The sequence below is a fragment of the Gopherus evgoodei genome, chromosome 3, assembly GCF_007399415.2.
Source record: "Gopherus evgoodei ecotype Sinaloan lineage chromosome 3, rGopEvg1_v1.p, whole genome shotgun sequence".
Taxonomy (NCBI): Eukaryota; Metazoa; Chordata; order Testudines; family Testudinidae; genus Gopherus; species Gopherus evgoodei.
This window is the reverse complement of record NC_044324.1, coordinates 175147645-175173600: the sequence shown is the minus strand read 5'-3', so window position 1 is coordinate 175173600 and position 25956 is coordinate 175147645. Positions and strand designations below refer to the sequence as shown.

Below are 25956 nucleotides of genomic sequence, written 5' to 3'. Positions count from 1 at the left end.
AAGGCAGGTGATGACACCGAGGCCTTCTTGGAAAATTTTGAAAGAGCCTGTCTTGGGTACAGCATCCCCGAAGACCAGTACATGGTAGAATTAAGGCCACACCTCAGTGGACCTTTAGCAGAGGTGGCAGCTGAAATGCCCAAGCCGCAAATGAATGACTATAAACTTTTTCAAACCAAGGCCAGATACAGGATGGGGATAACCCCAGATCATGCCCGTTGGCGCTTCAGAACCCAAAAGTGGAAACCAGAGGTGTCATTTCCCAAACACGCCTACTACATTGCAAAAAAACTATGAGGCCTGGTTAACAGGAAACAACATTCAAACCTTGGAAGAACTGAACCTCCTCATACAAATGGAGCAGTTCTTGGATGGTGTTCCTGAAGACATCACACGGTACATACAAGATAGAAATCCCAAAAATATCGCTGAGGCGGGGGAGATTGGAGCCAAATGGATGGAACTGGCAGAAAGCAAAAAAGCTACTGTCAAGGGGAACGATTACCCCAGGGGGCACACAGACCATAAACCCTACAACCGAGGACAGCCAAAGACCCTACATACCACCCAAGTAAAGCCACAGATACCCTACTCTTCAACCTCACCAGTCTCCAGTAACTCACCTCGGCCCAGTGACCCATCAGATGGAAGATGCTTTAAGTGTAATAAACCGGGACATATCAAGGCCAACTGTCCCAAGAACACCATGCGAGTGCAATTCATTACACCACCATCACACCAAAGATCCCCAGGCCCAGATGCCTCTCAAATACCCTTGGAGCGAAGGGAAAATTTGAGAGTGGGCGGAAAGAAGGTTACTGCGTGGAGAGACACGGGGGCACAAGTGTCAGCTATCCACCAATCCTTCGTTGACCCCAAATTCATCAACCCAAAGGCCAAAGTTACAATTTACCCCTTCATGTCACAAGCTGTAGACTTGCCTACAGCTGAACTGCCTGTCCAGTACAAAGGCTGGTCAGGAATGTGGACTTTTGCAGTCTATGACAATTATCCTATCCCCATGCTACTAGGGGAAGACTTGGCCAACCAGGTGAGGCGGGCCAAGAGAGTGGGAATGGTTACACGTAGCCAAACCAGGCAAGCTTCCAGACCCATTCCTGTTCCTGAGCCGTCCACAGAAGCCCCGTCTGTGTTACCAGAGACCCAGACAGAGGCAGTGGACCCGGATTCCATGCCTACCACTGAAACAGCCACAGCATCTCCAGTCCCAGGCCCGGAACTGGAACAGCAACCAGCACCAGCAAGTGCAACCACATCTTCAAACTCAACGCCAGAGGGCGCCAGCAAGCCAGAACTGGCAGAAGCAAAAGACAGCCATACCCAAAAGGCTCAGCCAGAGCCTGAAATACCCTCAGGTGCACCAGCGGAAAGCGGTTCACCAGCAACGGAAACAACCCCATCACCTACATCGCTTCCAGAGGGACCAAGCCCAAGTCCACAGTCTGAGGAAGAACTGGTGACCCCAGCCTCAAGGGAACAGTTCCAGGCTGAGCAGGAAGCAGATGACAGCCTTCAGAAAGCGTGGGCGGCGGCACGGAGCACCCCACCGCCTCTCAGCTCTTCTAATCGATCCCGGTTTGTTATAGACCAAGGACTTTTATACAAGGAAATTCTTTCTGGTGGACACCGGGAAGAATGGCAGCCGCAAAAACAGTTGGTGGTTCCAACTAAGTACCGGGAGAAGCTCTTAAGCTTAGCCCATGATCATCCCAGTGGCCATGCTGGGGTGAACAGAACCAAGGACCGGTTGGGGAAGTCCTTCCACTGGGCGGGGATGGGCAAGGATGTTGCCAAGTATGTCCGGTCTTGTGAGGTATGCCAAAGAGTGGGTAAGCCTCAAGACCAGGTCAAGGTCCCTCTCCAGCCACTTCCCATAATTGAGGTCCCATTTCAGCGAGTAGCTGTGGATATTCTGGGCCCTTTCCCAAAAAAGACGCCCAGAGGAAAGCAGTATGTACTGACTTTAGTGGACTTTGCTACCCGATGGCCAGAAGCAGTAGCTCTAGGCAACACCAGGGCTAACACTGTGTGCCTGGCCCTAACAGACATCTTTGCCAGGGTAGGTTGGCCCTCCGACATCCTTACAGATTCAGGGTCTAATTTCCTGGCAGGGACCATGGAAAAACTGTGGGAAACTCATGGGGTGAATCACTTGGTTGCCACCCCGTACCACCATCAAACCAATGGCCTGGTGGAAAGGTTCAATGGAACTTTGGGAGCCATGATACGAAAATTCATCAACGAATTCTCCAATAATTGGGACCTAGTGTTGCAGCAGTTGCTGTTTGCCTACAGGGCTGTACCACATCCCAGTTTAGGGTTTTCACCATTTGAACTTGTGTATGGTCACGAGGTTAAGGGGCCATTACAGTTGGTGAAGCAGCAATGGGAGGGGTTTACGCCTTCTCCAGGAACTAACATTCTGGACTTTGTAAGCAACCTACAAAGCACCCTCCGACACTCTTTAGCCCTTGCTAGAGAGAACCTAAAGCATGCTCAAGAAGAGCAAAAGGCCTGGTATGAAAGACATGCCAGAGAACGTTCCTTCAAGGTAGGAGACCAGGTTATGGTCTTGAAGGCGCAACAGGCCCATAAGATGGAAGCATCATGGGAAGGGCCATTCACGGTCCAAGAGCGCCTGGGAGCTGTGAACTACCTCATAGCATTTCCCAATTCCTCACTAAAGCCTAAAGTGTACCATGTTAATTCTCTCAAGCCTTTCTATTCCAGAGACTTACAGGTTTGTCAGTTTACAGTCCAGGGAGATGATGCTGAGTGGCCTGACGGTGTCTACTACGACGGGAAAAAAGACGGTGGCGTGGAAGAGGTGAACCTCTCAACCACCCTGGAACGTCTGCAGCGGCAACAAATCAAGGAGCTGTGCACTAGCTTCGCCCCATTGTTCTCAGCCACCCCAGGACGGACTGAACGGGCATACCACTCCATTGATACAGGTAATGCTCACCCAATCAGAACCCCACCCTACCGGGTGTCTCCTCATGCCCAAGCTGCTATAGAACGGGAGATCCAGAACATGCTACAGATGGGTATAATCCGCCCATCTACCAGTGCATGGGCATCTCCAGTGGTTCTAGTACCCAAACCAGATGGGGAAATACGCTTTTGCGTGGACTACCGTAAGCTAAATGCGGTAACTCGTCCGGACAACTATCCAATGCCACGTACCGATGAGCTATTGGAGAAGTTGGGACGTGCCCAGTTCATCTCTACAATAGACTTAACCAAGGGGTACTGGCAAGTACCGCTAGATGAACCTGCCAAGGAGAGGTCAGCATTCGTCACCCATGCGGGGGTGTATGAATTCAATGTCCTTCCTTTCGGCCTTCGAAATGCACCCGCCACCTTCCAGAGGCTGGTAGACGGTCTACTAGCTGGACTGGGAGAATTTGCAGTTGCCTACCTCGATGATGTGGCCATTTTTTCAGACTCCTGGCCCGAACACCTACTCCACCTGGAAAAGGTCTTTGAGCGCATCAGGCAGGCAGGACTAACTGTTAAGGCCAAAAAGTGTCAAATAGGCCAAAACAGAGTGACTTACCTGGGGCACCAGGTGGGTCGAGGAACCATAAACCCCCTACAGGCCAAAGTGGATGCTATCCAAAAGTGGCCTGTCCCAAGGTCAAAGAAACAGGTCCAATCCTTCTTAGGCTTGGCCGGATACTACAGGCGATTTGTACCACACTACAGCCAAATCGCTGCCCCATTGACCGACCTAACCAAAAAGACCCAGCCAAATGCCGTTAAGTGGACTAATGAGTGTCAAAAAGCCTTTACCCAGCTTAAGGCAACGCTCATGTCTGACCCTGTACTCAGGGCCCCGGATTTTGACAAACCATTCCTAGTAACCACAGATGCATCTGAGCGTGGTATAGGAGCAGTGCTCATGCAGGAAGCAACAGATCACAACTTCCATCCTGTCGTGTTTCTCAGCAAGAAACTGTCTGAGAGGGAAAGTCACTGGTCAGTCAGTGAAAAGGAATGCTATGCCATTGTGTACGCCCTGGAAAAGCTACGCCCATATGTTTGGGGACGGCGGTTCCAACTACAAACTGACCATGCTGCACTAAAGTGGCTTCATACTGCCAAGGGGAACAACAAGAAACTTCTTCGTTGGAGTTTAGCTCTCCAAGATTTTGATTTTGAAATTCAACACATCACAGGAGCTTCTAACAAAGTTGCTGATGCACTCTCCCGTGACAGTTTCCCAGAATCCAGTAGTTAAAAAGTGTTCTTAACATGTAAAAGTCTGTTAGTTATATACTTAGTAGTATATGTAAAGGTGCATGTGTTGTATTGATCTGTTTATTTTCAAGTTCTAGAAGGAAATTGCCGCCAGTGAGCTTCCCCACTGTCTGCAATTTGGGGGGCGTGTCATAAACAGATAGCTAAGGGTTAATGTCTCTTTCACCTGAAACACCTGACCAGAGAACCAATCAGGAAACCGGATTTTTTCAACTTTGGGTGGAGGGAATTGGGTGTCTGAGTCTTTTGTCTGCCTGCCTGCTTCCTCTGAGCTTTGGAGAAGTAGTTCTATTTTCTAGTCTTCTGTTTCTAAGTGTAAGGACAAAGAGATCAGATAGTAAGTTCTATGGTTTCTTTTCTTTGGTATTTGCATGAATATAAGTGCTGGAGTGCTGTGATTTGTATTCTTTTTGAATAAGGCTGTTTATTCAATATTCTTTTAAGAAATTGCCCTGTATTGTGTCATCTTAATACAGAGAGAACATTTGTATTTTTTCTTTCTTTTTTATATAAAGCTTTCTTTTAAGACCTGTTGGAGTTTTTCTTTACTTCAGGAAAATTGAGTCTGTACTCACCAGGGAATTGGTGGGAGGAAGAAATCAAGGGAGATCTGTGTGTGTTGGATTGCTAGCCTGATTTTGCATTCCCACTGGGGGGAATAGGAAAGTACTTTTTGTTTCCAGAATTGGGAACAGAGAGGGGGGAGTCTCTGTGTAGTTTCACAGAGCTTGTGTCTGTGTATCTCTCCAGGAGCACCTGGAGGGGGGAAGGGAAAAAGGATTATTTCCCTTTGTTGTGAGACTCAAGGGATTTGGGTCTTGGGGTCCCCAGGGAAGGTTTTTCAGTGGGACCAGAGTGCCCCAAAACACTCTAATTTTTTGGGTGGTGGCAGCAGGTACCAGGTCCAAGCTGGTGACTAAGCTTGGAGGTTTTCATGCTAACCCCCATATTTTGGACGCTAAGGTCCAGATCTGGGAATAAGGTTATAACAAGCCCTGTCTTGCTCTTTGAAGGTCTGTTTATTTTTCCTTGGCGGCTCATTGCCCTGGCTGTAGAATGCATTATTTTGAATGGCTGTCAGTACAGTCTCTTTGATCTGGCTTTCCTGTGTTATACCTGCAGGCCTAGAAACTGCTGAAGAAGAGCAGGTGTTGTTTTTTTTTCTGGGAGTGGGGTGGAGATGTTCCACATACAGACTCATTCTGCTGCTAGATTTTCCCTTTGACCTCAGGAAAATAGAAGTAGTGAGATTGCAGGGTCTGAGACACACTTTAAATCTGGGAAATCATCTAAGGAAGTAATTGAGGTTAGTTGTCTCAATCCGTTAGCCTCTTTTGAAAGTTCCAGCCTCTGTGTTTAAATTCTCTATAATTAATTGAAAATTGTCTTTTCTCCCATCTTTCGTCTGTCTTGTCTATGTAGATTGCAAGGTGTTTGAGAGATGTTCTCTTGCTAAGTGCATGTATTGTGCCTAGCGCAATAGGACCCTGATCTCAGTTGGGCTTCTGGACACTAAGAGGACAAATAAGGACTGCACCGATGTGAAGAATTCCCTGGGGATAAAGGGCGATGGGAGGAGAAGGGAGCGGGAAGTCACATCAGACCTGGTCAACCATCTCTTTGGAAATGCCAGCAACATTCTACCTGGATGGGGGAGAGCATTTTAAGAGGGGATCTGGTTGTGAACAGACAGCTGATTCGTGGATATGACGTGGGCAGAGGTAGAGTGCTCTTTGACAAGGAAGTCAAAGAGAGCAAGCTTATAGTGGAGGAAGCCATTGTTACTCAGGAGACTTTCTCTAGAGGTGTTCAGCGGCGCAGATGATGGGAAATTGAATGGTGGTGGTGGTGAGCAATGTGGCAAATTAGTAGGACATCTTTGTAGAAAGGAGGAGTGGGGGGATTAGACAACTGAGTCAATGATGGAGAGAGTGAGACTTGGCAGATAAGTCGTCGATGGCAATAGGCTGAAAGCAGCACAGGCTGGATGGATGGACAAGTGGGTGCTGAAGAAAATGAGGTGATAGTCAAGGTGTGGGAACGCTGATGTTGAAGGAACAGAGGAGCCGTGGTTTCTGAAGACAAAGTTGAGGGAGTAGATATTTTAGTGAGTGGGATTTAATTCAGTGGTGAAGGTCAAAGGAGGATGAGGGGTCAGGTGGCATGTCAGTGTGGAAGTTGCAGGTTGAGAATGAAGGTCGGAAATTATGAAGGGAGGGAGAGCCAGGTGTAAAAATTAGGACAGAAAGTGGGTGGAAACTGACAGCTGTGTAGAGTGGGACAGGAGGGCAGTCTGAAAGAAAGGAGGATAAATGAGACAGGAACTCCAGGAATGGAAAGGGAGAACCTAACATTTTCATCATGGTCCTCTGGAGGGTGACTGTCTTTCCTACTCTGATTCAAGTTTTACACAGAGTTGGGGTTTGTTGATACAATAGGAGCATTTGTTCCTAGAAGAATCGTGGCCTAAACCATTCATCTCGATGATACCTAATGATGATGGCTTAATGATCAACACTGTTAACCATTTCGCTACATCATTTTAAAGAAAGCATCCAGCTGTTCCTGGCCTGAAGGTGGAACCTGAGTAGTGTATAGCCACTCCTCCCTCTTCACCTCAATCTAATTCCTAAACATCAGAAGAACAGCTTCCTTAATATTAATCACATCCTCATTTTCAAATATACAGTCTAAGTTTAACAGTTTTAAATACATATGTCTTTTGATACTTGATGTAAAGTGTGTTGCAAGTTCTGTGGGAGTTCCATGCACCAACTGAAGGCTGTATACAGCCCATACTTCTTATTCCTTAAGAAAAAGTTTTCAGAAGTTGGTCTCAAGGCATCACAGCCAGTCTTACAAAGGCAGCAAGATTTCCAACTTAAAGAGCACCATCAAGGAATTTTTTCATATGTTTTAAAAGAAAGAGAGGATTTATTCGATTGTTGTGTAGTATAACCCAATCCAGAACTTGAAAATGAAAGCCATTTTCTTGCCAAATGCCCCCCCTCCACCTTCAGTTGTGTGCATACATTGATTTCTTATTGTTGAGTCTTGCTGTTACTGGTTAAAAATAACCTCAGAAGTAGAATTATATGGATATTAAAAATACAAAGGAATGTTAAAACTGGTCAAATGTGACTATTGTTATATTATACACTTCTGTGTTTAATGCCAAATTAGGCAGATCCTAAAATATGCAAATCATGATGAAATTTAGAACACTTAAGAATAATTTTTATTCTGTTTATATCTAGGTTTTTATACTACACCCACCACTGTAGTATAAGCGCCCTGGTTCTGTGTGAATTTAAAAAAGATCCTTGGATTTAAAAATGAGGTGTCAATGTTGAAGCCTGCTCTAAAGTTCAGTTATGATGATTGGATACCTAAGCAAATGCTGACACCCCCCCCCTTGATTTACTACTACTTTCCTAGTTTTACAGGTCACTTTTTGTATACCACAGAAATGCTGATCCAAGCACGTTGGTCTTTGCCACCTGTAGTCACTTGTATAAGCAGCCAGTGAAAATAAACTTTCAATAACAGTCCTGTAGACTTGATCATGTGCCAGAAAACACATGCATGATTCCTGACCCCTTGTACTATAACAATAACATGAGAGAGACAACGACTTTTTTGTTTATTACTAGACTTCTTACATAGCTACTGGACCATGGTGGAAGTAACATGAAAGGGTTGCATCTCTTGTAAATATTGGCATAGTCATCCCTCTCAGTATGTGTGAAAATGGGATGGGGGAAGAAATATCTTGGCACTAGACATCCCAAAGAAAGAAGGCATTGTAAGTACTGAGAGATGAAAAATCAACAATAAATCACTAAAACATGCTGGGCAAACAACTTCACCTACAGCCATGGCTTTTTATGTCTCCAGCCTCCAAGTTCTTTCATCTTGCATCTTTTGTAATTATTGGAAGATGAAGTATGTTGTCTTTCATGTAAGGACACTTACTACAGAGCTCTCCAGAGGTAAATTTAGGGTTGTGTGCTACTGCCCATTCCTGTAGTATCTGAATGCAAAGATGATGAAGTAGAACTTAGTGTGCATGTGTGTGTGCATGTAGCATCTAGTATGTGGCTGTGTGGGTTATCTAAATTATACCTAAGAAATGAGTGACTCAGACCAGTACTATCAGTCCTCCTTCCCCATACGTTAACTCAGTTTGTTGTAATGTAAATGCTTTTTTGTCAAGTTTGGTAAGTACTGATTTAAATGATCCTTTTACTTATGTTTTGGGGTGAAGGTTTTTTGTGACCCAGCTTTTATATTTGTCACTGGTCATATTCCCATCTTTTCCTATTCTTCTCGTCTTCCTTCATCCTATCTCTGTGAACATTAGAAATGTCAAATAGATGTGCCAGCAATGGATAGCAGTGGCTAATAATGTCTGCCACAAGATCATATACTTCAATTGCTTTGTCTTTGCTGATTGTTTTATTTTTACAGCACCCGGAAATCTGCTAGTTTTTTTACAGTACACAAAGAAAGACATAGGTCTTGAAAGATTTGCATTCTAAGTTTAGGGTTGCCGACTTTCTACTCGCACAAAACCGAACTCCTTTGCCCCACCTGAGGCTTTGTCCATGTCCCACCCCCACTCACTCCATCTCCCCCTCCCTCTGTTGCTCGCTCTCCCCACCCTCACGCACTCATTTTCACCGGGCTGGCTCGAGGCTGGGATGTGGGAGGGGGTGAGGGCTGGGGGTTCCACCAGGGATGAGAGGTTTGGAGTGCAGGAGAGTGCGCCAGGCTGTGGGGGGGTGGAGTCGAGGAGTTTGGCATATGGGAGGGGGCTCCGGGCTGAGGCAGGGGGTTGGGGTGTGGGAAGGGGTGTGGGCTGGGGGTGCAGGTTCCTGGGTGGAGCCAGAAATGAGGGGTTCAGGGTGCGGGAGGGGGCTCCAGGCTGTGGCAGGGGGTTGGGGTGCAGGCTCTGATGTGGGGCTAGAGCTGAGGGATTTGAGGTGCTCTGGGCTGGGGCTGAGGGCTTCGGAATGCAGGAGTGTGCTCTGGGCTGGGGCAGGGGGTTGGGGCATGGGATGCATGTGAGGGCTCTGGCTTGAGATGCAGACTCAGGGGTGGGACTGGGGATGAGGGGGTTGGGGTGCAGGAGGGCGCTCCAGGCTGGGACTGAGGGGTTCAGAGAGCAGGAAGGGGATCAGGGCTGGGACAGATGGTTGAGGCCAGGGAGTGGGTCAGGGATGCAGGCTCTAGGCGGCACTCACCTCAAGCAGTTCGCAGAAGCAACAACATGTCCCTTCTCCGGCTCCTATGCAGAGACGTGGCCAGGCAGCTCTGCGCACTGCCCCATCCACAAGTGCCGCCCTCGCATTTCCCATTGGCTGTGGTTCCCTGCATAGTGCCGCCAACCAGACAGTCAATGACCCGGTCAGTGGTGCTGACCGGTGCTACCAGGATTGAAAACTGGACACCTGGTCACCCTATCTAAGTTAGATATTTGTGGTACAGGGACCAGGCTTAGGAAGCAGGGAAGGGTTGGAGTAAGGAAGGACAAGGGTTACAGCAGTAAAATCAGCAGTTACTCAGTTCAGCCATGTTCATGTCTTTATAGCACAACTAATTTTTTAAAATGTGTATTTATTATTGATCAGATATAATGGGCATCGTAGACTATCCTTGACAGGTGTTTGTCCAAATTATTCTTTAAAACTTTTAATTGTGGGGATTCCGCTACTTCCCTTGGAAGTCTATTCCAGAGCTTAATTACTCTTATAGTAAGACAGTTTTTTTTCTAATATCTGACCTAAATCTCTCTTGCTACAGATGAAGTCCATTACTTGTTGTCCTGTTTTCAGTGGACATGGGAAACAAGTGATGACAGTCCTTAATGTATTTGAAGACCTGAGACCAGATTCCCCCTCAGTATCTTTTTCTCAGGACTAAACATGCCCAGGTTTTGGGGGTGGATTTTGTTTGTTTGTTTGTTTTTAACGTTTTCCCAGAGGTCAGGTTTTCTAAACCTCTGATCATTTTTGTTGCTCTCCTCTGGACCCTCTGCAGTTTGTCCACGTCTTTCCTGAAGTGCGGTGCCCGCAATTGAACATAGTGCTCCAACTGAGGCCTCACCAGTGCTGAGTAGAGCAGAATAATTATTTCCCATGTCTTTCAAACAACACTCCATTAACACATCCCAGGATGATATTAAACTTTTTCATGACTCATCACACTGTTGATTCATATTCAAATTTGTGACCCTCAGATCCTTTTCACCAGTTATTTCCCATATTGCAGTTATGCATTTGATTTTTTTCCCCCTCCCTAAATGTAGTACTTTGCACTTACTGTTGTTGAATTTCATTATGTTGAATTCGGACCAATTCTCAAATTTGTCAGTGTTGCTTTGAGCAAATAGAATATGGATTTCATAATACTTGGGCACTACCAACCAGATGGTCATAAGCAATCCTGAATCTGTTCTAGCATTTGGATCACCAGCTTGCCATGTACCTTTCAGTGTCCCCATTGTTGGAGCATTTCCATAAACTCATGCAATCATTGATGCTAGGACTGGAAAAAACCTTCTGGGTCATTTTGCAGTTGGCATGCAACATTATTCTGTATACTAATGTTTTATTATTAGTGCTGGCTTAAAAAGAAACGGGGGAGGGTATGAAATTACACACATCAATTTTTTTTATATATTTTCAATTTTCAAAATATTTCAACCAGCTCTTACTATTGTTTGTTTTAATTTTATTTTAGTGCCAACTGGGTGCTCAGGTTCATAGAGATTTACATGAAGATAGTCTCTGCTGCATGTAAATACTGATCCTTCAAATGTAGCCCAGTTGAAATGGAACTATTCATGCTCATAAGTGTCTTTGAGATTAGGGCCAAAATGGGAGACACAATATGGTACAGACGTACTAGATGACAGTTCAAGCTTGTATTAGTTAGTGGATCATTTCTGAAAGGCAACCCAGAATAAGAGGTACCATTTTTTAGGAGGAAGCTTGAAAAAAGCAAAGGTGGTTTGGTGCTTACAAGGAGGGAGACAACCTCACAAGTGACGAAGCTGCATGGAAAAAGGTACAAGATGTGAATGAGATACAGATTTTAAAATGTGGGGTTGTGAGGGAGATTTGGAGACTCATAGGGCGCAAAGTTGGTGCATGGGGCTGGAAAGGTGGAAATGAATGGAGGTTTTTATCTGAACTGTTAAGTAAGGCCACAAAAACCTCCCTTGGCAATATTGTTCCACTGTTTAAAATTCCTATTAGCAGAAGAATTTCTTTTATAGTTTCAAGCCATTGCCATGTGCTTGGCCAGGTCTACACTAGAAACTTTTGCCGATATAACAATGTGCGATGCGGGAAGGTAGTGGTGGTGGGATTGTTTTTAACACTTTTATACTAGTAAAAGCTGAAGTGTAAATGCAGGGAGGGAAAAGTTCTTTTTCTAGTATAGCTTATTTCATCTGGAGGGCTGGTATAAACTAAGCAGCAAAAGCACATTTAATTAACTGTTACAGGGCTGACCCTCAATCCTGCCAGCTGATCAGTGAGAGCAAATCCCTACACCCATGCACAGCCCCATTGAAGTAAATGGTTGCAGAGGTCTGTCTGTGTGGACTGGTCATCAGCAGTAAGAGATTAGTCTTGTTACGTTTAACAGATATCTTCCCAGTACCACATCTATGGTCTCATCTTCATAAAGGCATACAGAAATAGGGGTTAAACCATAGTTGTAATAAAATGATCAGATGAAAGACAAATGGACACTTTCTTGCTAGTCTTTACTTTTCTGCCAATGAACTTTAAAAATTATAGTCATGAAAATGTGTTTTTCATATCAGGTGAAAATGTGGCAAAATTTCTTTGAGTTCCAACATGAAACAATACTACATTTTTATTGTAAAAGTGATACTTTTTTACGTATGAACTTGTGCCACTTAGTTGTTTGCTGAAAACGTCATGTTACTCGAGTGTTTTGTCAGGAGAGAAACCTGGACAACAAATTTATTCATGCTCCCAATTTGTAAAAAGAGAAAGTGTTTGGCTACTAAAAGGAAGCTGCATTTATTCTTGTAAAGGCATTAAGAAATTATTGAACAGTAAACAGGACAGAACTGCGGTGGATTCTAAACTGTACATTTCTGTATTGCTAGGAGGTGGGCATGGGAGTTATGTAGCAGCGCCTTACAGATAAACAAGGAGACAAAGTCCTTGCCCTGGAGACCTGACAAAAGACAGTTATGTTCATGAAGTTCTTTGTATGGAATCCCATTAATATTCATCTGCTGTTGTAATATTCAATCATGTGCCCTATTAGTTCTGGGGCACAGTAACTGTTCATATGTACAATAATAGGCCATCGTTATGTTGTCTTGTCAAGGCACTTTCTCTCCTGCCACACCCACTCTTGCAGTTCAGCTAGTGGCCATATGCTCATTATATGCTTTTGTACTTAGTACTTACTTGGTATTTGCTGTTCGGCTCAAGGCAAACTGTAACAGGTTGGGGGAATTGTCTAGGTGGGATATTGTAGTGTGTTTATGCTTATGGAAATATTGATTTGATAGAAGGAAGTAATGAGCACATGAGTCTCTTTGCAGGTCACTTGTTAGGATATTTTGTTGCATTCACCAACAGGGAAAGAGAAATTACCTAAATCATCCCTAGAGAGGGCAGAAAGATGGGCAGAAAATAACAAAATGAACATCAGTTTGGAAAAATATTAGCTAATACTTCTGAGAAATAATTATCCTAACCTCAGATATTCAGTGGAAAGGATACATCCGGGAATCAGTAATGTTGAAAGAGTGGACAGAAAATTAGACCTGAATATACAGTGCATCATGGCAGTAAAATGGTCAAGCAGGTAATTGTCTCTCCTCATACCATGCTGGTGGACTACATATGGAATATTATGTTCATTTCTGGCCACTTCATTGTCAGAGATATATTGATTAACTTGAAGAAATTCAGGGAAGAGCAGGAAAAATTATCAAAGAGGGGCCCGACTAATGAGGAAAGATTCTAAAAAGCTGAATATGTATTGTTTGGCTAAGTGATGATTAAGGGCCTGGTTCTCCTCTCACTTAGATCAAAGGGAGTTACACCAGTGTGATTATGACTCAGGGAAGCAACTCATGATTTACACCAGTAAGAGAGAGAAGAATCTAGGCTTTAGTGCTACAGAGCACTGAAACATCAAGGAGGAAGGGCAGAATTATTTATGATGCTAAATTTGGAGTAACTTGGTGAAATAAAGGGAATGTTTAAGTTGAATATTAGGGAACGCTTGATGATTACCTGTTCTGTTCATTCCCTCTGAAGCACTTGGCATTGGTCACTGTTGGAAGACAGGATACTGTAAGTCTAGGTGGGCCACTGGTCTGACCAGTATGGGTCGATTGGTCTGTAGAATAGTTTCCAGCCAAGTGGCTTTGAACACGTTAAAGCTAGATGGAAAAACCTAACTGGCCACCTTGTCCATTCTAGTGTAAATCTAAAATTATTTTCTACAATAAATTTATTAGTACATTTTCCATTTTCAGAAAACTGTTAGTGAGACAGAACCCCTAGAACCCATTATGGGGTACAGTCTTCATGACTGATTAAAAATATATTCTTCCACTTTCTAAGACGCAAAGAACTGAACATTTTGAAGTCAGGGATAGGAAATCAAAAACACAATGTAACAAGGGAAATCAGAAGATAAATTGTTAACATGCTGGCTGGTACACAGAGCACTTGTAAGAGAGACCTTAGATAAGGCATCCTTCATTCTGAGTCACGAAATTAAGCATTCATTTACAGATTTGAGACCCAAACCGTTGTTTGAGTGAATAGTGGGTCGTGAGTAATGCAAAGAAATGAATATAACTGAAGTATTACAGTAAGCAAACTGGTCGATTCCTGGGTTTAAGCATAGTGGTTGAAACAACAGATTTTACTTCACATATGGTTCTGATTCTTATCTCACGGGTGTCGATTTGGAGTAGCCTCACTGAAATTAAAAGGTTTAAGGGGAATCGAGTCTGAAGATCTTACATTTAGACAGAACAGCTCATTATGAAAAATCCTAAAGTCCTTTTATAAACTGTATATGGAAGAATGTATTTACTTGCCACAGAAACATGGCAGCAGTTGTTGGGATTTAATCTTCTTTGAGAGGGAATAAAATATTTATAGGAAGCACAGTCTCTGCCTACTCCTCCCAAGTTATGTCACCATGCACTTGAGTGATTGAGTTACTCTGTACTGCACTTGAGATTCTAGAGAACAGCCTGCTTTAAATCTCTTGCTTTTAGCATGGGTATCACACATGCAGAGCTCAACCTTGTTTCAGGTTCTTTGTTTGGAAAGTGAGGCTGTGAAGGATTCCTATTTCAGCTGAAAGCTCACAACTAGCTATTTCAAGGACAAGCAGTTTCCTCCACATGGGCAGTGTGTCCTAAAAGTTCACTTTATCCATATCCTTCTCTCTGTTTCAGAGAGGACGCATATGGGTAGCAGACCTATTACAGAAGCAGACTTCAGTCCCATCAGAGCAGGTTTCGGTGTATTATCTCAAGTGCTCATTTTGGAGAAGCCTTGTTGAAGTGGGGCCTAATCGGTGTTGGCCTAATTTTAAGCATGTGCATCATAGGGATGTAAATAGCATTTTTAAAAAGTAAATGTTTAAACTATTAAAATTATACTGGTTAAACGTTTAGCTGTTAGGCTCCACTGCCAGTATTGCACGTCTGGTGTCCCAGCTGCTGGCCTCACGCAGAGCCTTGGGCATGGGGGGCCGGAAGTAGAGTCCCACAGCAGAGTTTAAATGTTAACCGGAATACCTTACCGATAAGACTCATGCTTATTGGTTAACTGGTTAACATTTTACATCCCTAGTGAGTCACCCCTTTGATGTCAATAGGATTACTTGTATGTGTAAAGTTAGGGCACACAGTTAAGTACTTCGCTGAATCAGGGCCACAGGAGAGTATATTGCTTTTTGATCACTGTTCTTGACATGCAGCAGAATCCATTATAAAGCCGACATTTACTAACTGTTGCAAAGCACTAACCACAGCTCTCTCGAATTGTAATTATAAGGGAAAATCTGTGATACTTGCATATGTTTTTTATGTGGAACCTATTGTTAAATTCTAATATTTTAATGGCATTCCATGTACTCCTTGGGAGTGGAATGGTCTGGACGTCTAAGATTAAAATATCTGAACTTGCATCATTGATCTTGATTGATACTCACAACAGAATCTGGTTAGTAATGTTGTAAGTCTTGCATGTTCCATGCTATCTTTCCTTATATTGAGATAATTAGTACTTAAACTTGCATGTAGTTATCGTCTCTGTTTGTTTGTATCTTGTAAGTTGTGTCGTTTGAGATCTTATTTTCTGTAACAACTGTATATTTGATTTTTTGTTTCGTTTTAATATTTCAAGTCTTTTAAAAAATAACTCCTTGAATGAACATGTGTTTTATGTATTATGTCAAACTTAGACATACATTGAAATATTATCCTTTTGGAATCATAATATTTTGCCTTCATGTATAAATACTCATTGAAATCACTGTCTGCGAAGCATTTACAATATATTATTTACCCAGACGCTACTGTGGTATTGAGTGATAAAGTGCAGATTTTCCCATGGAAAACTGAATTCAAAGAACTAGCCCTTTGTATTAAATTTTCTCATAGTACTACGAGCCACATGAAAGCACCATTACCTAATATTCTTCTACACAGAAGGTGATTGCATTGTCAAAGACTGCTGGTGAGTAATTGCAGATAGTCTTGCCAGAGTGTGACTAACCGGGTGCAAAATTTTAGATTAAATCATTTACAAAGTAGTAATGGCTTTTCAATGCACATGTTTGTCTAGATTCTAAAACATAAAAATGTGCTTACATTTACATATGGACAATGTGTATCTGTGTGTATAGTGTGTGTATTTATATGTATATATGTATGGATATAAACACATAAAATAACCTTTTGGAGTGTAATACACTATTTTTATGAGTTTGGAAGATGGCATGCCTGAGTGGCATGAGGAAGTGGGTGAGAAGCAATTGGATCTCGCTAGAGAGAATAAAGCACACTTCAGCCAAGACAGATTGCTGTTTTACAGAAGTGAGTTTTGGGTAGTTGTAACATTTTACCTAAATGTTCAGAGTGTGTGTGTGTGTCTCTCTCCCTCCCTGTATCCATAAACCTGCATTTATAGTTGAGGTTTTTTCTGTGGTGGTCTTTTGAGTCCTCGGTTTTGCCTTTGAACTTTAGCATTTTGTGTGATAAACAGATGTGGGAGATCCTGTGCCCAAAAGGAAATTTCTTGCTGGAGAAGACCAGGCAGTATTTGCACTGGTTCTCTCCTGGGGGTTTCAGCTGGGGTGGTACAAGGTGCAGGTTGAAGTTGCGTTCTGGTCTCCTCCACCCCTGCCCACACCTATCTATGCATCCCCTGGCATGTTGGCTGTTTCCTTTTCCCCCTGCTAGGGCCTCACACTTTTGATGTAGCACTGGTCCCCTGTAGTCATCTCACCATTGCTGCTCTTACCCTCAGACAGATTTTTCTGCCCTGTGCCTTGGGATACACTATCATAACATGTGGTCAATCAAGCCCACAGTACCTAAATTATACAATGCAGAGTTACGTTGATGCTCAGTGCAGTGTCTTTACAGAAATTCTACACTAGTAGCTTTGTGTAAATGCTGTTCAGGGCAGAAGTAGAGTGGAGCTGGGTCAACCCAGTGGATGGACTATGACATCAACCTGCCATTCTGCCTTTAAAAGCCCCAGTCAAAATCATACTGCATTTAATTTTCCTCTAATCTATATTCAGCACCTTTTGTGTTTAAAAAGTTCAAAACTCAGAATTTCACATCTATTTTTAGCACCAGTCAAACTACTTGATGAAACCCAGATGCACCACCGAATAAGCAAACTATGTAAAAGTAAAAGGCTTAATTAAGCCTAAGTCATAACCATTCTCTGTCAGCTTATGTCTGTGCACTGGGAGAGTTTTCAACAGGACAGTCATTCCAGCTAAGTGCTTCACTTCTAATGTCCTCTATTAGCTGGATACATTAATAAAATACCATCTACATTGTGTACATGGAAAGTAACATGATGGTCATAGAGTCAATTTCCTAACAGGCAAGTATCTGTCATCTTAAAAAAAAAAAAAGAAAATGCTGGTGGCAGCCTAGTTATTGCTCTCAAAAGATAGACGAGGATTGAATGAGTAGAGAGAGTAATCAATTCACTTACCCTTCAAAGTGATTCGTTAGACTAGGGATAGGGCACATTGTGGGGAGAATGTTTCAGCTTGTCTAGCTGCACTGCCCATACCATATCTCTCCTGTGAAAAAAGAGAGGATCTCAGTCTGCCTGGCATGGTGGTCCAGCGGTGTGAATAATTGATTGTGTACAGTGATGGTGATATGCTGTCATCCTTCATCAGTGCTAGACTAACAAAGTATGAAAAGTCACCTGAAGAAATGGAGTTGACAACCCTACCCACAGCATGGAATTCTGCTTTGCATTGTGTATAAAACACACCTACAATGTCCAAACAGCCATTACATGAGCGGATTATGAAATAGAACCATTCTGGTTTATTAATTTTTCCTCCTCTTTTTGACTATACAGCTTTCTAACTGAATCTTAGTTTGTTTTATATATATATATATTTTTCCAAAATATAATTCTGAAAATAATCAAGTCAGATGTTAAATTAGCAAGACATAACTAAATCCCAGTGTCTTTTTTTTTTTTTTTTTTTTTTTGTCACGTTGTAGGAGGTTTTTCAATGGGAGGTGGCATGGCAATGCATTTAGCATACAGGTATCATCAAGATGTGGCTGGAGTCTTTGCTCTTTCTAGCTTTCTCAATAAGACATCTGCTGTTTACCAGGTGAGTAAATGCCAGTCTTTTTTACAAATACCTTTTGGAGCGCATACAAATTCCACCTAAAAAGATAAACTGATAATTAGGCAAAAACTGATAATTAGGCAAAAACAATTGAAGCACGGCATTTCCTGGGGAGTGGAATTGATTAACTCCAGGTGGTCATTAACCCCAGGGAATGACCTGCACTGAGAACATGGATAAGCAAAATATCAGGGACTAAAGGCTTGAAAACTACTTTTATTTTTACACATTGTTTATTTGTTTACTTTTGCAGTCTTACTGCTATTACACTGTGCAAAGTATGCCAAGTGCGCAGTGGCACATTAGGCAATCAAATTATTTGTTGTCACTCCATTTAGATTAGTTACATGGCATCTTTAATTATTGTACGTATTCTTTGAGAATGTGTATCAGATTATAAAGGTCACGGGTTCCATTCTGCCGTATTCAGGTCAACATGAATCCTTCTATTCAGGTTTTGTGGAGCAGGATCAAACGCTGCATGTAGATTTTTGCAGTTGTAAGTGGGGCTTGTTTAGCCTATTGGAATTCCATATATAAACTTTTTATATATCTGTTCAACATTTGCATCTTTTAAAATCCATATTTGAACTCTTTCTTTCTTCCCCCATCTAGGCTTTACAGAAAAATGAAAGTGTCCTTCCTGAATTATTTCAGTGTCATGGAACAGCTGATGAGTTAGTTCTGCACTCGTGGGGTGAAGAGACCAACAAGATGTTAAACTCATTAGGAGTAGCAACATCTTTTCATAGTTTTCCAAATCTTAATCATGAGTTACACAAAACTGAACTGGAAAAATTGAGCTCCTGGATTCTAAAGAAATTGCCTGTGGAGACAGCAATGTCAAATAAATAAATGAAATTAACTTAACATTTCAAAATAACATGTTTATGTACGGCAAGGACTTGCCTGCACTAACAGTTAATGTACAGCAGGCTAGTATGAGGTAAATCTACAACCCAGCTTGCCACACACGAAGTGTCCGTGTGAATCCTGCCTCCTCTCTACTTCCCTGCTTTGAAACAGGAGTAGATCAAAGTGCACAGTGAATGGTTAGTACATGGCAGCATGGTCCACATAGACAGTTAGTGCGTGGAAAACTAGGGTGTGTCTTCTGCACACTAGCCTGCATCACATTAACTGTTCATCTAGACAGGCTCTAAGGGTGCATCATCTATTTCGTAAATACAAATCCAGCTTCATATAGACACTTACATACAACTTTCTTACAACCTAGTTCGGATGATGATAAACTACTGATACTTACTATGTTTTTACTGTCCAGTATGCAAAACATGAAGCTACAACATTCTGTGGAAGATACGGAGAGTATTAAAACCATTTATAGATGGGCCAAACTATCTTCAAAACTTTTAATATATATTGTTCCATGAGTTTCCAGATCATCCTGTTTTTGTTCCAAGATGGAAAAATCTGTAATTTTTTTTAAAAAGTTAAAAATAACTTTACAGTCTACAAACGTAGCAGTGTGTAATATAAGGCAAGTTACATTTGAGGAAAAAATTATGGTGCCATTCCTGCAAAGACTTAAGCGTGTGCATAACTTTACAGTATGTAAAGTGAAACACACATGTACAGGGTTGTACTGCACTTCACAGAAATCATTAAGGTTTGTGTTAAAATGAGAAGTTTAGCTTCAGCACTGATGCTTGTTGTTACTATCACTGTAGTGATATTTAGAAATCTAGTTTTGGAATAGCTGTTAAAGCTGTATTTGGTTTGTTTTTGTTTTGTTTTTTTTAGGTATAGGGAATAATGCAGTGAAAGATGCCATAATAGTTCTTAAATATACCCTGTTTTTGGAGAAGAAAATTCTTTGGGAAGAGCGTTTGTAGAGACTTATATTTGTGTCAACTATTTTGGAACCTGCAGGATCACATTTTAAACTAAAAGATGGAGACGCTTGAGTCCTCAGTTTGCATTTAAAAGAGCTGTAAATAACAATGATTGTGATATAAAGAAACCTCGTGTCCTCATTATTTATATTCAACCCTGTGTCAGTGTTTGATAAATCTATTCTTATTTCATTTTTTCCTTTGTATTTTCCACTTTGCCCCAATTCCCCCTCCCCAAATTCAATAGCTTTATTGGCTTGACAAGGTATTTGTGTTGCCAAAGTCAGTACATCCAAGTCTCTTGCTTAATCCCTCCTTCCCCCTTTGTTGAAGAGCAGATTTAGGACACTGTTGTATGCTCTGTCACAGTAATCCCTGCCAGTATTGGCTATGACTTCAGGGGAGTCAGCCAACTCCATGGGGCTGAGAGGTTTCTTTCTACCCTTGTGTGTTTAGCCCTAAGCCAGATTTTACCTATCTTGAAGAGTAAGTGAAGGAAAAAAGTGTCAGTATTAAAGTACAAGGCATGTAATTGGCAGTAGCAAGTAACAACTTCCTGCTGCTAAAAATATTTTGCATTATTTCATTTCATTGGCATTAGCAAGTCAGCAGTCTGTTCTGAAAAACAGAACTTTAAATGGCACACAAACTTTACTATTTGAAATAGTAACTGAAAAGCTTTTTTCTTTGCTGCCCTACGTTTCCTAATTATCGCAGATTAAGTTGAAACAGGTGTGTGCTGAAGCAGCTGAGCTAACATGGCCTTAGCAGACCCATAATTACAACCTGTGACAAGTAGTTTCTTAAAAGTGTAATGACGATGCATCAGTTTGGTTTTTGTACCATTTTCTGCTCTTACTACAGTTGCTGTCATGGGAATTTAAGCACTAACATTGGGTGGTAACTCATTATGGCGACAGGTGCAGTGAGATGAAGAGAGATGACAAGCTCTTTTCATCCTGCCATTATGGCTTTTTAATGACATCCCAGAGCAGCTCAAAGAAATTGGAACAAATATGGTGAGAATAGGAATAGTTACAAAATGAATCCTGGTTCTTGTCCCTATCTTTTCTTTGTAATATCAGTGGACTACTTTAGTTCCCTTTATTAAACACCATAGTGGATCTGGAGTTTTGTTTAGTTCCATTATGCAGATTAGAGACCAACTGTGAAGGTCAGATCCAGATCTGGATTTCACTAAATTTTGGAAGATGTTTGGATATAGATTTTGTGCCCATTTCTACTCTTTAACTATCATCACACCTGTGAAGTAGATAAGTGTTATCCAACTCCCGAATAGATATGTTATGATTTACACACAACCTGGAAATGGTTTTATGTTAATCAGTCTTTATGGTACAAAAGGGTCATGAATCATCCAATAATCTAAAAACTCTGGAAATATTAATTTTCAGAAAATCTTTATGGAACAGGTGCTCTAAGAAGTACTTTCTGAAGATTACAGATCTTACAGTACTTTCTGAAGATTACAGACAAACGGGCACAGGGAGGGGGATACAAGTAACGTGTTAAAGGCTTGACTTGGACAGTGTGGTTAGGCCCTCCTGGCCAGTGTTTAGCTGAGGTTGAGGCATGAATGAAAGAACAAGACTGCTGTGATGATGGTGGATTGCAGTGAGAGGAGATGTCAGAGGTAATATCAGACCCTTTGACTGAGGGAGTATGTTGGATATTAGTTACTGGGATAGTAACCAAGGGGTGATTGTAGACCACAGCTGCTGTTTCATGACCACACTATAGTAGTAACTATATTTGGAAAATATGAAAAATGACTGAATGGATTTAACTGTTCAGGTTCCTGATACCTGCTGGAGCTTGCTGCTTCTTTGGTAAGGTTCATAATTCAGTGAACAAAAGAAAATTCATTTAAACTAGGCTTACTCTGGGCTCAGTAAATGTTTTCTGTGCTGCTTGGAAACAAAGCACAAATGTGTGTTTTGTTTTTAATCTGCCATTATAAATTTGTATTTAAAAGAGGTTTAAAATTTGTGAATAGATTGGTGCTATGAACTGCAATACTTCCTGACTAACTGGCATGCTGCTGCAGACACTTGGAACCAGAGAACAGTCACAAATAAACCTGAAATCAGCTGATAAACCTGGGAAGCCAAAAATGACTGGTAACCTTATTTTTAATATCAAAATTATAAGTTCTGCACTTAAATTAATCTCTCCTGTTAAATCATAACACTCAAGGTTTGGTAGTAAATCATCTTTAAAACCATTTAACAGGTCTGTGCAGATGAAGGGAGCCAAGTGGGTGAATAGAAGTTCCATGCACAAAGATGAGATCCAGATGGCAAAGCGTGGAAATGGGGATCTGTTGGAATTATGTTAGCCAGAAAACTGTGAAGACATGGATGGGGGCAGGTAGTAGGTATCTGTTTTCTGGTCAAAGATGACTCTCCAGGAAAGCAAAGGAGGACAGCTGGGAGAGATGTTAGAAAATGTCCTGTCTGAAGAGAAATTGAACCTTCCGTTTTCTGTGATAGTTTCCTCTGTATCAGTGTTTGATAAATCTATTCCTCTGTATCTAAGATTAATGTAGATTAACTCAAGTTCATGAGATGGCTAGCTACGGCTTCACATGCGGACTGGAAAGGAAACCCTACAAGTGGTTCATGCAGTTTATGGGTAGTTTGTCCCCAAAATAATCTGGAGGGGCTGTTTTCAATTTGCAGATTCTCTGACATCTGCACAGATATCCCTTGTGTTTGCTACTGCCCATCCCACGCTTTCATGTCCACCCACAGATAGCACGACTCCCGCAGGAACTATGCATCCAGTGGGCCTCCCTTACTACAGGACAGAGGGAAAAGCAGTGCTACTTAATATACACTGTGCCAATATGCTAAACTTTCCCTGACAGATTGAGGGGATGAGCACCTGGAGTAGTCCAACTGACTGCACAACAGTCTAGGTCAGGGGTCGGCAACCTTTCAGAAGTGGTGTGCCGAGTCTTCATTTATTCACTCTAAGTTAAGGTTTCACGTGCCAGTAATAGATCTTAACCTTTTTAGAAGGTCTCTTTCTATAAGTCTATAATATATAACTAAACTATTGTATGCAAAGTAAATAAGGTTTTTAAAATGTTTAAGAAACTTAATTTAAAATTATATTAAAATGCAGAGCCCCCCAGACCGGTGGCCAGGACCCAGGCAGTGTGAGTGCCACTGAAAATCAACTCGCGTGGTTCCTTCGGCACGCACGCCATAGGTTGCCTACCCCTGATCTAGGTGTTTGAGACAATTCGCCACAGGAGAGACACTACCATGCAGGATTCTTGCATATATAAATGATTACAGTGTGGCTCAGGGTATATTGGTGGTTCAAAGCCAGGCTTTGATTGGGCAGTTAGGCTTTTTTGTCCAAGCCAGACACCAAAGCCTAATGATGCAAAACAAGGACTGAGTCACTAAGTAAAACAAAAAAACAAACCCTCTCCCTCCATTTTCTAGGTGAAGGAAAATAGAACTTTTTTTTTTTAAGCCTGTGTATTTTAGCTGTAACTCCCTTATCTTATGCCCTACCTACTCTTTAAGTGCTGCTAACATTGGCTGGATTGGAACAGCAAGCATCTGGCTCCCTTTTGACACACAACTCCGAGCTTCTCCCACACAGCATTTTAAAGGGAAGGGGTAGGGTAAGGAGAGAGAAGATGAATAAAAATAAACTTGGGAAAGTGACAGCAGGGATTTTCAAAGGAGCCAAAGTGAATTATGGGCCCAAATCCCACTGAAATGGGATAGGATTTGAAAACTTAATTCCCATAGGCTCCTTTGAAATCCCAGCCTGCACTGGTTGCTGGCTCTTAGTACTGATTGTGAGAAAATGAGACAGTGAGAATTAAACATCCCTATTGGACCACAAATGGCATCTGTAAAGGCAGCCAGGGTCCTGGGAACAGACATGGAAGAGCAGATCCAAATAATCCAGGTAACATGGGATTAAAAATAATAAAAATTAAAAATGCAGTGACTAGAGTTAATATAGGTAAAAGTATTTGATCTTTTCACTGCTTTGTATAGGGGCTGTATTTTGTTGTGGCAGACTATATAGCATGAGCTCCTTGAAACGACTTTTTATTTTAAATGAAATGCAAGAATAAGGAGAAATAATAGGATAATTGATCACCTACTGGTACACTTGTTAATGTAGCTGAAGGCACTTGGCACAGTGTAAGATGGTAGCCATCTGCACGTTCTGTTCTATATAGCTTTTTATACCAGGCATGTCATTATAGTATCCAAGTGCCTTCCAGTAGTGCATTAAGCCACATGACTACACATCCGTCATGTGTTGTTTGTTCTCTCATCCTCTCCCCAAAGGAAGAAGCATGTGCAATGGAGTGTCTTGTTTTGGTAGTGTGTATATTTGGGGGTTTTTAAATATAAATATATGTGTTGCTATATGTATGTTGGAGAAAGAATGCTCAAAGAAAAGTTACTTGCGCTTGCCACAGAAGGTGGTGAGGTTTGTAATGGTCCTTAGTTCTCAGAGGAGTACATTTTACAAGGTCAGACCAGCCCCTGAGAAAGCCTTGTCTCCTGAACAGTTGAGCTTTACTCACTGAAGAGAGTTCCATTGTGCCAGAAGAATTGAGCTATCAATCGCTGTCTTAATCCTGGAACTTTAGACAATCAGACTGTAGTGAAAAGATATAATTGTCAGACACAGTTTGAGACATCTCCATGTGAGCCCTGCACATTCCTTCACTAGTGTAGGCCATGTCTACGTTAGAGAATTTTATAAACAGATTCCCTCTGGTTCTGCTACCTGAGAGAGCACCAGTCTAGATGAGACAGGCCAGTTTTTGCTACTTAAACCCGCTGCTCTTTTGACTGGTCATGGTCAACTGTGGAAGGTGTATCTACACTAGGGCCCCTATTCAGCAAGATACTTAAGCACATGCCTGATGTTAAGAATGTGAATAGTCCCACTGACTTCAATCAGAGCCTACGGTACTCACTGATGATGTCCCAGGCTGAAATAGTACTAGCACTAATGGGAATTTTTCTGTAAAATTCCTTATGTAGGTAAGCAAGGCCTTAGTTATGTGGATCAGTGATACCCAAAGTAATCTTGACCATATTTGTCAACAGTATTCACAGTTATATAAAAAATGCAAATGAAGTGTTTTAGTAACGTGCTGTATAGTTAGAACTGTAATGTTTCCACCTATTAGATTTTGGTTTTTGATTGTTGTTTTTTAAAGTGTTATAAGAGGGTTTCTGCAGTTTGACAAGGGCATTGCTTCTATCGTTAGTTTTGGTGGTTATTAAATTTAAGTTAAATCATTAATTTGCTGGTTAATATAGTTCAAGAACAAACCTCATTTATATTAAACAACAAAAACACCAGTGCCCACCTTCAGATCACTTTGTGAGACAACTTCGTCCTTTATTAACTGAATGCCAGAATGATCAATGAATGATGAATATAACTGAGTTGTGTTGTCCATAGGCTGACACTGAGGCTGCTTCCTGCTCTCTCATTGATATGACTCTGTTGACTTTGATAGAATTGTTCCTAACTAAGGCTATTTTTAGTAAGTCATAGGCAATAAAGAAGGTCATGGGCTTCTGTGAATTTTATCTGTGACTTTTACTAAAAATATGCTTGACAAAATGAGAAGCTGCAGGGTCCCCACACCACCGCCGGGGCACCCCGGCGACCCATGGTGACTCCGGGAACCCGAAGCAGCCAGGAGCTGTGGGGCACACCTGCCGCTCACTGTGGCTGAGAGCTCAGGGGCCTCCACTGTTCCCAGGCGGCAGGGGAGACCCTGCAGCTCCTAGGCACTAACGCTCAAGTCACGGAGGTCTCTGGAAGTCACAGATTCCGTGACGAAATCATAGCCTTA

The 25956-nt window shown here is 42.0% G+C and overlaps 1 protein-coding gene across 1 annotated transcript in view; it reads left to right on the top strand.

The window, feature by feature from the left end:
• Positions 1–20043, top strand: part of LYPLAL1 (lysophospholipase like 1) — a 52316-nt gene extending 32273 nt beyond the window's left edge. Inside the window, exons 4-5 of the mRNA XM_030557488.1 lie at positions 18083–18198; positions 18832–20043. Coding sequence (XP_030413348.1) covers positions 18083–18198; positions 18832–19071 — 356 coding nt within the window. The 3' untranslated portion in view covers positions 19072–20043. The remainder of the gene's footprint in view (positions 1–18082; positions 18199–18831) is intronic.
• The last annotated feature ends 5913 nt before the right edge of the window (positions 20044–25956 follow it).